The 12245-nt window shown below is 34.9% G+C and overlaps 1 protein-coding gene across 7 annotated transcripts in view; it reads right to left on the bottom strand.

Annotated features, from left to right (window-relative positions):
- The window catches only part of PDE4D (phosphodiesterase 4D), a 359916-nt gene that overhangs the window by 11357 nt on the left and 336314 nt on the right, over positions 1-12245 (bottom strand). For 6 of the 7 annotated variants that reach the window (XM_054002836.1, XM_054002840.1, XM_054002838.1 and 3 more), the window contains one exon: positions 1725-1818. In XM_054002836.1, coding sequence (XP_053858811.1) covers positions 1725-1818 — 94 coding nt within the window. Of the gene's footprint in view, positions 1-1724; positions 1819-8993; positions 9042-12245 lie in introns of those variants that run through there. The other variant, XM_054002842.1, reaches the window with a different exon arrangement.

Genomic DNA, 12245 nt, shown 5'->3' with positions numbered 1-12245 from the left:
TGTTTTGTCTTTTTTTTTCTTTTTTTTTTTTTTTTTTTTTCTTTTAAGAAGAACAGAAAACCCTTTCCTAACTTACAAATGTGAGAAAGTTTGTAGATATTGAGGAGGTTAAGTTATGTATTAAAAAAATAACTTAGATAATAAACTCATTAAATACTTCTAGGGAGAGAACGTTTTCTCTCTGCATAGATGTTCAGAACCTATATACTTAGACTGCGTAATTTGAAAATATTGAAGCAATACATCTGTATATGAGGTGTTTTCACTATTGTGCTTCTCTTATACCTACAATTCTAATTTCATGCAGACAGAAAACAATACCCATGGTCCAGTAAAGTGATTGCCTTTCCAGCCCTCTTTCTGCTCATGACTGAGATCTCATATGAAAGGCTGATGGATGCATTTCTTTATTGTCAAAGTAAGTCTTAAGCTTTCAAGTGAAAGCAAGCAGAAGCTGGCATCTCAGTCTCCACAGCCTAAGTGGGTCATCCTTTCAGGCAACTGCACACTGTGGTTTTCAGGGCATCTGAAGCTGGGCAATATTGCTTGTCCATGACAGAGGCTTATCCCTTTCCCACTGTGTGAAACCCTGCTGTGCTGCAGCAGTTGGCACACTGCTGCAACCATATGCCCCCTGAAAAGGCACATTCAGCCATCCATTTTGGACAGCGTGACAGGACAAAAGGTACTTCACAGAAACCCCACTTCTTTCAAAAAAGCCACAAAAAGCACCAGCTATGGTATCTCATACAGGATAAGATGGATATTAATATGTACTTTTTAAAGTACTTGTTATCCTGATTTAGATGTATTTGACTGTGCCTCTCTTATTACACTGTCTTTATGAACCAATGGTATTTTGCTCAAAAAATATTTTGAGATGGGTATAGTATCTTTATCTTCACATTCAAAATCAGCAATATGGAAGTTTTCTTGATTTTCATGACTTTTAAGGAAAAAAAAAGCCATTGTTAAGAAACCATATGCTTTGTAATATTGTGTTGGGCTTTTATTAATGCTCACATTCCAGCATGCCATGATCCTGAGCTGCAAAAAACTTACTGGAAAAAGTCTATTCCGATGTTTATTTAGTCACATGCACCTAACTGTGCATGTACAGGCAGGGAATACCAAAATATCTTAACTGCTTGCTGTGAGATTTTATGAGGTTACATGTGCTTATGTGCTTCCAGCACACTGAAACCTCTACAATAATTCCAGTAGTAAAATATAGTGGTAGAATTCTCTTTTATATATATATATATATAAAATTGATTAGCCCAATTGGTTAGTGCATGAGGCAAATAAAGCCAGGTTGTAGGTTTGAGCCCTGTATGAGCCATTCACTTTTAGAGTTGGACTTGATGATCCTTGTGTGATCCTGAGTTGTCTTTCCAACTCAGAAGGATATTCTGTGAATCTCTGTGATTTCTTATAATTCATTATATTAATTATCTTAATACGGTATCAATATAATAGTTGTAATATGTACATGAATATTTATCTGCAATTACACATACAGGAAAATCACCTACACAAATTAATTGAACTGTGAAGAAGTGGATCTAACCTGTTTTCTCTGCACAAATGCTGACAACAATATGCTAAATGCACAGTTTCTGAAAGCAGAAAGTAATATGGAAATGCACTTGTTTTTAGGTTCTAACACAGCCAAGAGAGATCTAAAAAACCCCCAAAGGCAAAAAAGCTCTTCATAGTCTTACCTAAGAAAGTGTTTGATATATATTCTGAGACCTGATTGCCCGACCTGCTCATTTCAGAGAGGTGGGTTAGCTCACGGTTGAGCATTCTTTTAAACTGCAAAAGAAAACAAAAATTGTAAAGTTAGCTACATCAAGATACATTTTAGTTAGAATAAGAAAATGCAGTCACTTTATAACTGGGGAAAGAACATGGCATTAAGAATATATACTAAATTAAGACAACTATGAAAGCAGAAATCACATGTACCAATGATCTACCCAACCAACTTACTCATGGATTGGACAATGTCATTCTTAACCTCCTACAATACAGCACAGTGATTCACTGACTAAGGTACAGTGTCCTACTAGTAACTGAAAACTCTACGGCATTTGCACACACACAAGTTATAATATTGTCTTTCCAATTTTTCAATTTTAATTTGGAAGTAAATATAAATGTATTTACGTTGGAGCTGTTCTCTACTACTTTTCTCACAATATTTACAAATTAATATCTTTTTGCATTTTTTGCAATTCATTAGGTAACATTTCAAGTCTATCTTACCTCTCATAATTAATCTACTTAAAATTACTTGACAATATTGCTCCAAACAATCCAAATATCTTATTGATTTCATACTAGCCAATAGGAAAAGAGTTAGGTTTCGTTGTCTCTGACGTAAAATTATAATATTCAACCAATGACTTGACCATTCCACTATCTCGGAAAACTGCAAGCAAGAAACATTGGGGTAGAAAATACCCATCTGTGGAAACACCTTCTATTTCCCTCTTAGTTAGCAATTCACTCTAGGCAGTCCATAGGATAGAAGCAGATACTAATATTCCATGAAATGTATAATTAATTAGGTACACATCACTGGGCCTTTCTTGATTTCTTCTAGACTCCAGGGTGAAATGATATCCTGTGGTATTATTCCTGACAGGTTAATTGCATAATATAGCTCTCACTGTCTTAGATACATTTTCAATGATTATAGGTCTGCCTTGATATTACCAACAAATAGAAGTCAGCAATACTTAGTATTAATTCAAACTTTTGCCACTGAAAATTAGCATGCATATGTCACTATTGAATTTTGCCTCCTATTGTGCCATCCTTTTATTTTGTTGTTAGATTTCTCAGTCATCTTTTCTCTTAACAAAGCAAAATGATTTGTGCCACTTTCAGAATCACCTTTTACTTTCTTCATGCAGTCATGACTACCCACTATATCAAGGAGTAGCTACCCTTAGAGTATATACATGTAAACATTGCTCTGTGTTCAAAACTGGTAATTTATAGTTTATTCTTCTTCAAAGGAGATAAACCACTATAGTAAATATTAACCATCATATTTCCATTCCACTGGAATCATCAAAGCTACTTCTTCAAAGTAGCCTTGCATAGTGAAAGGTGTTATTTTCTTCACAATATCTTTGTAACCCACCAATTACCATATTGCTCACAATGTGACCAACAAAATTAACTTTAATAAAACATTCTAACCATTAGCCACTGCATTTTCCTGCCATCTTGATGTGTCATCAGCTCAGGAAGTTCCAGAGCTACAAAGACTGAATCCTACTTTAGTCACAAGCCAAAGGCTCATCTTTGATCTCAGATAGAGCCATGTGCTACAAAGTGCTCAACACATGTCTGAAAATTAGAACCATACTGCAAACACAGCTACACATACTATGAGAACTACAGAGCTATGCATTCTAGACAAAAACAGTCTCAATGTCTTCAGCAAGGTCTAATGTTTGTCACCAACGTCAAATGCTGAAAAATCAAGCCAAGTTTACCAAGCAATAAAATGACTGGTCCAAAAATACCAAGACCTTTTTTTAAAAGTCTGTCTTTAAACTTTTAAACACTTAAGTCATGCTTACACACTTTTTCTTCTGTTCCCACAAAAGGTGAGAAACTGTAATACATAAGACAAAAAACTGAAGATGTAATGGAATAGCTTGTCTCTAGACAGCATCCAGACACTGCAGCTTCAAATTAAATATTGAATATAGGAATATTAATAAAATACCAGGAGCGGACAAAAGCACATTAACTTCCAGGCATGTCATCAGTTTATCCATTAGTACTTCAATATTCTCTCTTCCTTCATTTAATTAGCTAGTTCACTGGATCCTAACTTCAATAGATCTTCATCTGCCTGGTTGTTTCTTAGTAAACACTTCTACATAATGCCCAACTTGGTGTTGCTCCTTTTTGCTGCAGAAAAACACTAATTGTGTCATGTTCCACACTCGGGGAAACACATCTAGCTACCACTGGCATGTACTCTTCAGGATGTCTTCTTAAAAGTTTTCCATCCTTGAAAGAGGAACAAATCAGTATTTGCAGGTACCTGACACAGGAAATAGGAAGGATTCCCCCCCGCCCCCACCCCAGATAAAAAATTTACCTGCAAGGAGTGCATGGAGAGGTTTGTTATTACATACTGGGAATCATCCTATGGAACTTATGGAGCATATATTCTCTAAGAATTTTCAGCTCAGTATTTGTTGTATGAATATCCACAGCAAACAGAAGGTACATAACATTATTTTCTAGTGCTATGTTCCCCACTAGTCTGATGCCAACCCTCATCTTCCCACCTCCCATCACCCCACAAGTCAACAGAACATGAGTAGAACTCAACCATCTGCATGAGAACTGCAGAATAGTCTGTATTACTGCTGAACAAGCGTGTAAAGTGAAACAAGTCCCTCAGCCTCTGCAAGGCCTTCCTGCTGAGAGCAAATTCAATTGGAGATGCCTTTGGCTTTGAAGAACTGTAGCTGCCCAATTTCCTCATATTCTTTCACATGTTGCTGACACCACAGGACCAAGACTTTAATTGACATGAAAACTTCTGGACTAAGCAGGAGTTTAGAGAACTGTTTTGATTTTTCTAATTATCTGACAAGGCCTTACAACCGTCATTGCCACGGAATCAGATGAAGCTGAAGACCATATGCAGATCATCAGCAGTTGCTGATGCAAAACAATAATGCTCTTTGAGAATATTAAAAAAAATCAAACATGAGAGACAAACAGCAATCAAGCTATTCAGGCATTTTTTTGTTTATACTCTGTTTCACTGTATTGGTACATTGCTCAGTCCCCTTACATTTCATAACTTGCCTTTTGAGGAAAAAAATCCTTTTTCTAAGAAAACAGCAATCAAAACAGCAAAACCAAATTTAACCCTATTATTTTTCCCAATTTTACCTATTTCTCAAAGATTTAATTTGGGCCCAAGTGCACCCATGCATAGTAACTGTTTCAAAGATCCACATCTTACACAGCTCTGCACAATTACTTTATAATGAAATTTGCCTCTCACATGGCTCCCACAAGTTCTTATTGCCAGCCAGAGAAGTTGGTTACATCAGCCAACACTGTTTTATTTATCCAAGAAACACCCTTAAGTGCATGAAACTTAGCTAGAATCAACAATCTCATATTGGAAATAACACGTTGCATGTTATATTCTAAACAAGTCAAAGAGAACATAAAACCACCTTGTTCTTAACAGCAGTATATATTAAAGATGATATTTTGAATAAGAATTTTAAAAATCTGAATGCCATATACTTTCCAAATTCAAGAAAATAAATCATAAAGATCAAAACTCTTGTTATTAATAAACATTTAAACAATACAATTTAATTATGATATTGTGAGCTCAGCATGGGGAGGAAGCAGAGGTTTTTGGCTGATCTATGCATATATTGTATTTTTGTCAGAAAGAAAGATTTTCACACATCCCACTAGGCATTGTTAAGTTGGAAAAATGACACATGCATCGCTTTGGAATATGACAGTCCTTGACTATATCCTTAGAAAATCACCCTGAAAATGAACTGGCAATAAAATGCCAATTAAGTCAATTATACAGTTCTTCACTGCCAAATACTGATGTCAGAGTAATGGAGTCATAAGCTCTTTTCTAAAACAAATCCTGAAAATATTTCCTTAAGCAAAATTTTTAAATTTTCATTTGTTTCTATTTATTTTAGATTTTAATCTCAGCTGGGGTTAGGGGGATGGGGGAAATAAGACAACAGATACAACAGAGCATTCAAATAACATTAAACACAAATACAACAGAGCATTCAAATAACATTAAAAATGTCTCTAAAGTGAAAAGAGTAGATGTGCACCTTTATCTTCCTTTATAAACCTAAGAAATCTTCTGTAGCAAAAACTGTAATATATGAGAATAAAGGTATACATACATTAATGATAATGAACTGAGAACGATTTCCTAAATTGTTTAAGTTCCCAAGAAGAGGTTTGTTGTTTAGGTCTTTCTGGGCTAAAGCCCAGTGTGTGCACATCTCTGTAGCTATATTACTACTCTCAGCCTAGGATAAGCATACATGGAGGAGTTTTTTTGAAAAATAAGATACTTTTCTGATGCCAGCAAAGACACAAAGAAAAACACAGACAAACTTTTGGAGTAACCATGTTCCCAGATGGCAACCAGAGCATTGATACATTTTTTGGAAGAATTTCAAGGTATGTTAGAAAGAATCACCAACTCCAAGATCCAAATAAAGTTGATTCATGGCCACGAACAAGTTTGGACCACACGCTTTATATATATATATGTGTTATTGTTTACACTTTAGAAGATTTTACAAATTTTCTATAAAGTTCTTGACTAAATAACAAAGAGCTTAAGTAAAGAAGCAGCCAGCAGTTAGTTGTGTCAAGAGGAAGCACACAGAACCACTCTTGCTGTAGACTCCCTGCAGCAGCAGGGTCACTTCCATGCAGGTTTTCTGTTCCTGTAGAGAAACCTGCTGCATCCCGGGGACTGTAAAGAGGCTGTCTCCAACACAGCCCTTGGCACGAATACTGAAGGTGAAGCTAGAGTTAGAAGGCAGTCCATGGATCAAAAAGCCCAGTCCTGCCTGGCCTTCAGTTTGAGCATTTATCAAGTTCCAAGTCCAGTGGAGGCTAGAATAAAAATGCTCAAGAGTGACAGGGGACTCTCACAGCACTGGCTCCCAAACCCACAGGGCCAAGATCCAAGTTTCAGCCTTTGTGGCTGCCTCTTTTCTAGGTAACATTTCTAAAATCTTACATGAAATAGAATACAATCGTGGAACATACTATTAATACTTGTAACATTCAACTTACATGACTATGTTTTGTTTCTGAAATACCTACCAATGTTATTTTTAAAACATACTTGTATTTCAAAAAGAAACTAGATATATAAAATATTACTAGATTTGAAAAGCTTGTATTCTACAATATAACAAGGAATTTTAAATAAGTCAGCCTTACAAATTAACATAAGGCTTCTGTCTGCACTGCTTATCGATGCAAAACTATCTTTGATTTTAGCAGCATTCTAAATACATAAACAGCATTCTTCATAGCTACAGGTTTGTGTTGGAAGCCCATGGGATTAATTAGTATCAAGGTCAGGCACTGTTTTTTATAATGAGCTACAGAAAGGCAGATATCCCTAAGGCTGTCATTGTGATAGAGGTGCTCATTTTTTTCAGTAAAAGATACTCAACAAAAGCCAGGGATAAACATTTTCCAAAATATAATTCACAGGAGATAAAGTACAGCCTGAAGCACACAGAAATATGTGTATAATAAGGGATAGAAACATATACAGTGTTATATCTTATATTATAAACAATGAGAATAAGATACATCTTTTATATTACAATCTGAGAATAAGATATATAAATCTTCAGAATTTCATAAATTCTCTACATAATTGTTTTGAATGTCACAAAGAATAGAACGTCTTTGCTTCTCGCATTTTTGCTCTTACAAAAACACTGTAATAAAATTGTGCTCAAGGACAACTTAGCTTAGTAACTAAAATCATTGTCTGTAGACAGTATAGGTCACTCTCTATACAAAGAACATTTTTTCCCCACGTGTACTCAATTACACCTACCATGGTCTCTGCTAAACTTCAATTAGGAAAAAAAAAAGTCTATGAATTCTAAAGGCTAAAGAGTGAATTTTAATTTTTTTTTTTTTTAACTGGTGATTGAATTTTTCTGATTTAGCAAGAGGAACATGACAACAGCTGCCTAGAAATGCAGGAAATACTTTCTAGTAAATTACAATAAATTACTTTTAGCTGAAATGCAAAGTAATTTCATCTCATTGTTTTGGCAAACAAGAAAGTAATCTACCTAGCTAGCATAATGGGATTAATTTCTTCACAGATGACTGATCAAAATCCTTAGTAATATTTTGTAACAATTCAGCATTAGCTGAAAGTACTCATAATTGGACATAATGAGGCTTTGCACTTCTATTTTAAAATACATATATCTATTGTAAAAGTAGGTATTAATAAAAGAAAGCATAAGAAATTCAATTGTGTAAATATAATGCTTGTGCTATTTTTAGTCATTTAATTCAACATATGCCTTATTTAGTTTAGGAGAAATCAGAATTTCTTTAAAGCAGACTGATTTGGTACCTTTATTGTATGTCAAGCACAGGATAATTTTTTTTGCATACTCAATAATAATTATAAAAGTATAAAAGCAGCAGCATTTTTCTTAAGCACAAACATAATTTTTAGGAATAAACCAAAGCTCAGATGTGGTTTTCTATTAAGTGGATTTCAGTTCTGTGTGTTGACAGGCACACTGATTTAACTCTTTAATGCTAGATTTTCCATAAAAGAGATAAAGCTTATTGCATTTTCTAGCAGTATTGCTATTTCAAGCTAGTTCACACTGCCCCATGAAACAATATAGATCAGTATTAAAAGATGGCACTTTCCAATTTTTTAATCAATAAGCTGTCACACTCACAGAGGCTACCAAAAATGCTGTTGAAACACAGTGTTCATAATTTCACCTTTCTTCAGCTATTAAAACCAGTATGAGTCATGCATCCACCCATTATCCTCAGCTTCTTTAGTCATGCTCTTTTCTATTGTATAGTATCTCTGTTTTGGGGTATTTGGAGTTTTAAAAAACATTTTAATGGCTAGAAATACAGTTTTGTAGCAACCTTTTTCTGATAGAACACAAAACTGTTCTGAATTTCTTTGGCTTTAGACTTGGTCTAATCATTCACTGAAGTAATATTATTTTAAAAGTCCCAGCACAGTTTCTAAGAAAGATTATACTGTGCAGTTCATTCTTCTTGCTGAACAAAGACTTGTTGTCTGATTTTTTACTTCAAATTAATCATATCACCCACAAATCCTCATGCGATCCAGTGATCATGCAATCATGCACCATAAATCAAAGTTCTTAAAAGGTAAAACAAAAACCTACCTTTATGTAGCCCCAAGAAACTGAGAGTAAATAGTTTGCCTCAGGCATTTTTGATTTTTTCTATACTACCAATCTAAGCTATCAGTTCTTTGCTATCTGACACTGCAAAAGACTTCCAAGAATCAAGATTTTGTCTTCCCTCTCCTAATTCTTTTTGCTGGTCTTCAGGTTCTCAGCAACTGTGTGCTCAGGACGCATACTGAAATGAAATCCAACCCTGTGGTCTTCCGATTGTATAAATGCCATTTATGAAACTCCAAGCATTCAGGGGCAACGTTGAAGACACATATTGTACGAGCTGAAGAAATTTCTGAAGAGCTAGGGATATGCATATTTCCTGAACACCAGGATTTAATGAATAATGTATGTCAAGATGCTCAGCTGCTCAAAGACTTGCTCTATCAACAGCTACCAAATAAGGACCTGAAGAGGAAGCCACAGACAGTGGCAGCGATCCCTCCCATAGAGCCATACTAGCAGCCAATAGTGTGTCACCCTAAAATATATACATCCGCAGGGCTGGTGTCATGATGTACGGTAATTTCCCGTTGGCTGATTCTGGGGACTCTCCTAGGCATGGGATGGGATATTTATTTTTTTCTTTTTTTTTTTTTTTTTTCCCTGACAGCAAATGCCCTTTCCTAATGGCATCCCTGCCTGCAGCATTCACATGCCATTCAAAAATAATTGGGCTAAAGTCTCGTCACTTCAGCAGCATTTACCAGTTTTCAACGGACACACCATCCAAGCAGTCAAAATTAGTATTGTGCATACATCTGTCTGGATTGCTTAGTGGGTTTATTTTTTCATATGGAAGAAAAATATATTGTGAGGTGTTTTTTATGGGGAAGAAACCCAACATAAATAGATCTATCTTGTTTCTTGAGTAGTTTATGATGTACCTTAAAAATGAAAATATTTGGCTTTTATGCCATATACATTAAAAACTGATCTACTTCAGAATATTGGGCCAGGCTGCTAATGCTTTTTTATTTAAAGAGATAAACGCAGTTACTATTAAACTAAAGCAAGTCACATGTCTTACAATTCTCAGTAAATGTTAATTCTATGGAGATGTAAAAAAGTGAGATAAGAGTCCTCAAATTCTCACTGTATTTATTCAACTTTTGCTCTTTTTGCCTCAGCAGATTATTATAATCAATTACTACTATACATCATTGAAAAAAAGAAGGGATTAACTGAAAGTGGAGTTTGTCAGTGAGCTGACTCAAGCATTAAATAAAAGATCCCACCATCTGCCACTCAGAGACCAAAACTTGAAAGGAGGAATATATTATGCCCACTGCAGGGGGGGTGGAACTAGATGGTCTTTAAAGTCCCTTCCATCCCAAGCCATTCTATAGTTCTCTGATTATCTTGCTCCACTCTGTGCAAGGCACATGCATTACTTCAGCAAATTTCTGAGTCTTTTTGTGTCAAAAGCAAGCAAGAGTGACAATGGGTAAATGCCTAAGGACAAGCTGAATGAGGTGCAGCATTCAGCCTAATCCCACACTGCTGATTCATTGGAAGATGCTGAGAATGGTCATAAGAGAGGTTTTGGCTGAAGTAGTCAGCAACACTAAGTGCTTCAAAAAGAATTGAACCTGTAAAGATCAATAGGGCAAAATATGATATCAACAAATCTCTTCCTTACAGAAGAGAAACCTAGAGCAGTATGAAAACTGGATACAATCAACAGATCATCAGTATTTAAAGTATTTTCATGTGGAAGGCATACTGTTTGCCTTAGAATAGATAATATAAAACATTTCTGACACATTTTAATATTCACAGTTATACTTTATCTGAATCTGTGAAGCTAAATGTATATAAAACAATTGCATTTTGAAAACAGACCTGGGGTTACTAGACACTCAGCAAGACATTAAAGAAGTCAAAAGGTACTTGAAGAAAATATTTCTCCTGATTCTTCCAGCTCAACTTCATAATGCTGAATATAAATCTTCTCTACATCTGTGTTTCATTGTCTTCCTATCATCCACAAGAGAGCACTGCTGCCACCTACCCAGCATCAACACAGACCTGGAAAAATGATGCCTTTCTTCAGGAGGCAATTTCAAGCATGACTTAGAAAATGGTAAAATAACTTTTGGCTACTTTAGGAATTAAGTGGGTATGACATTTTGTATGCAAGAGGTTGTATGAGAAGACATGAGAAAGTCAAGATTTAAATATTTTTTTCTTACTTTGCTACTAAAGGCTGCTTCCTCATGAAATATTAACAACTCTTCCCCAAGAACTGTTTCCAAAAGAACTTGATTCAGATAAAAACATTTAAAATGTCTGGTATGTAAATTATACCAGCTGTAAAGCATGTAGTAAAAAGTCATCAAATTTTTTTTCTTCCCCACTAATGTATGAGACAAAGACATTAGTGTTTATAAGAATTATAAAGGGTTACAGTAGGTAGAATTTATTGAAGAATGGTGTTTATCAAGTTATTAGCTAGGTCATTTTGATATAAAAAACAGGAAAAAACATTTCCCTCCAATGTAAGTATACATTACATCAATTCACTATAGTTCCATATTAATTATACTGATCAGCAATTACACCTGATACAGACTGCTTATTACTGACTTGTATTATTTTTTCAATACCCATAGTCTCAACCTCATAAAATTAATGATTGCTGTAATAGAATTTAATTGTATAACTTCACTGAGTTAGAAAGCATGCCCCCTGACTTTGGCCATATGATCTTAGATGAGGAGAGTCAGGAAATTCAAACCAGCTATGATTTACAAGAATGGTTTTGGTTGATTTTCCTCCTGAATTCCCAGGTCACAATCATTGTATAACTAGCTTTAGAGGAGGTTATGGTGGATAGATGAGTGCATGGCAAATAGCTGCCACTAACTAAATACCTAGAGGAATTCAAGATAAGAAAAACAAAATTTAGAGATTCTTGTTTTTTGTACAAATATACATCCATGAAGATAAAACATGGGGGAAGGAAGGACATAATGACATTTTCTATAATGGTTCCAATCAATCAGAGTATATGGAAATGGGAAAGGTGTAATTTGAAATTATAGTAAGTGAGTAATAAAACAATTCGGAAAAAAAAAAAAAAAGGAAGTTTTTAATGAGTACTGCTATGTGTTTTGAAAGAATCAAGACAATGATCTTGAAAGACTCAAAGATGATGAAGTCCCTTAACAACCTTAGCAAATGTTAGCTATTATTTAATCAATGATTCTGGACAACCTTCTCCAAAGAAGTCAT

This window comes from Vidua macroura, chromosome Z, assembly GCF_024509145.1.
Source record: "Vidua macroura isolate BioBank_ID:100142 chromosome Z, ASM2450914v1, whole genome shotgun sequence".
Lineage (NCBI taxonomy): Eukaryota > Metazoa > Chordata > Aves > Passeriformes > Viduidae > Vidua > Vidua macroura.
This window is presented reverse-complemented; position numbering and strand designations above follow the sequence as displayed.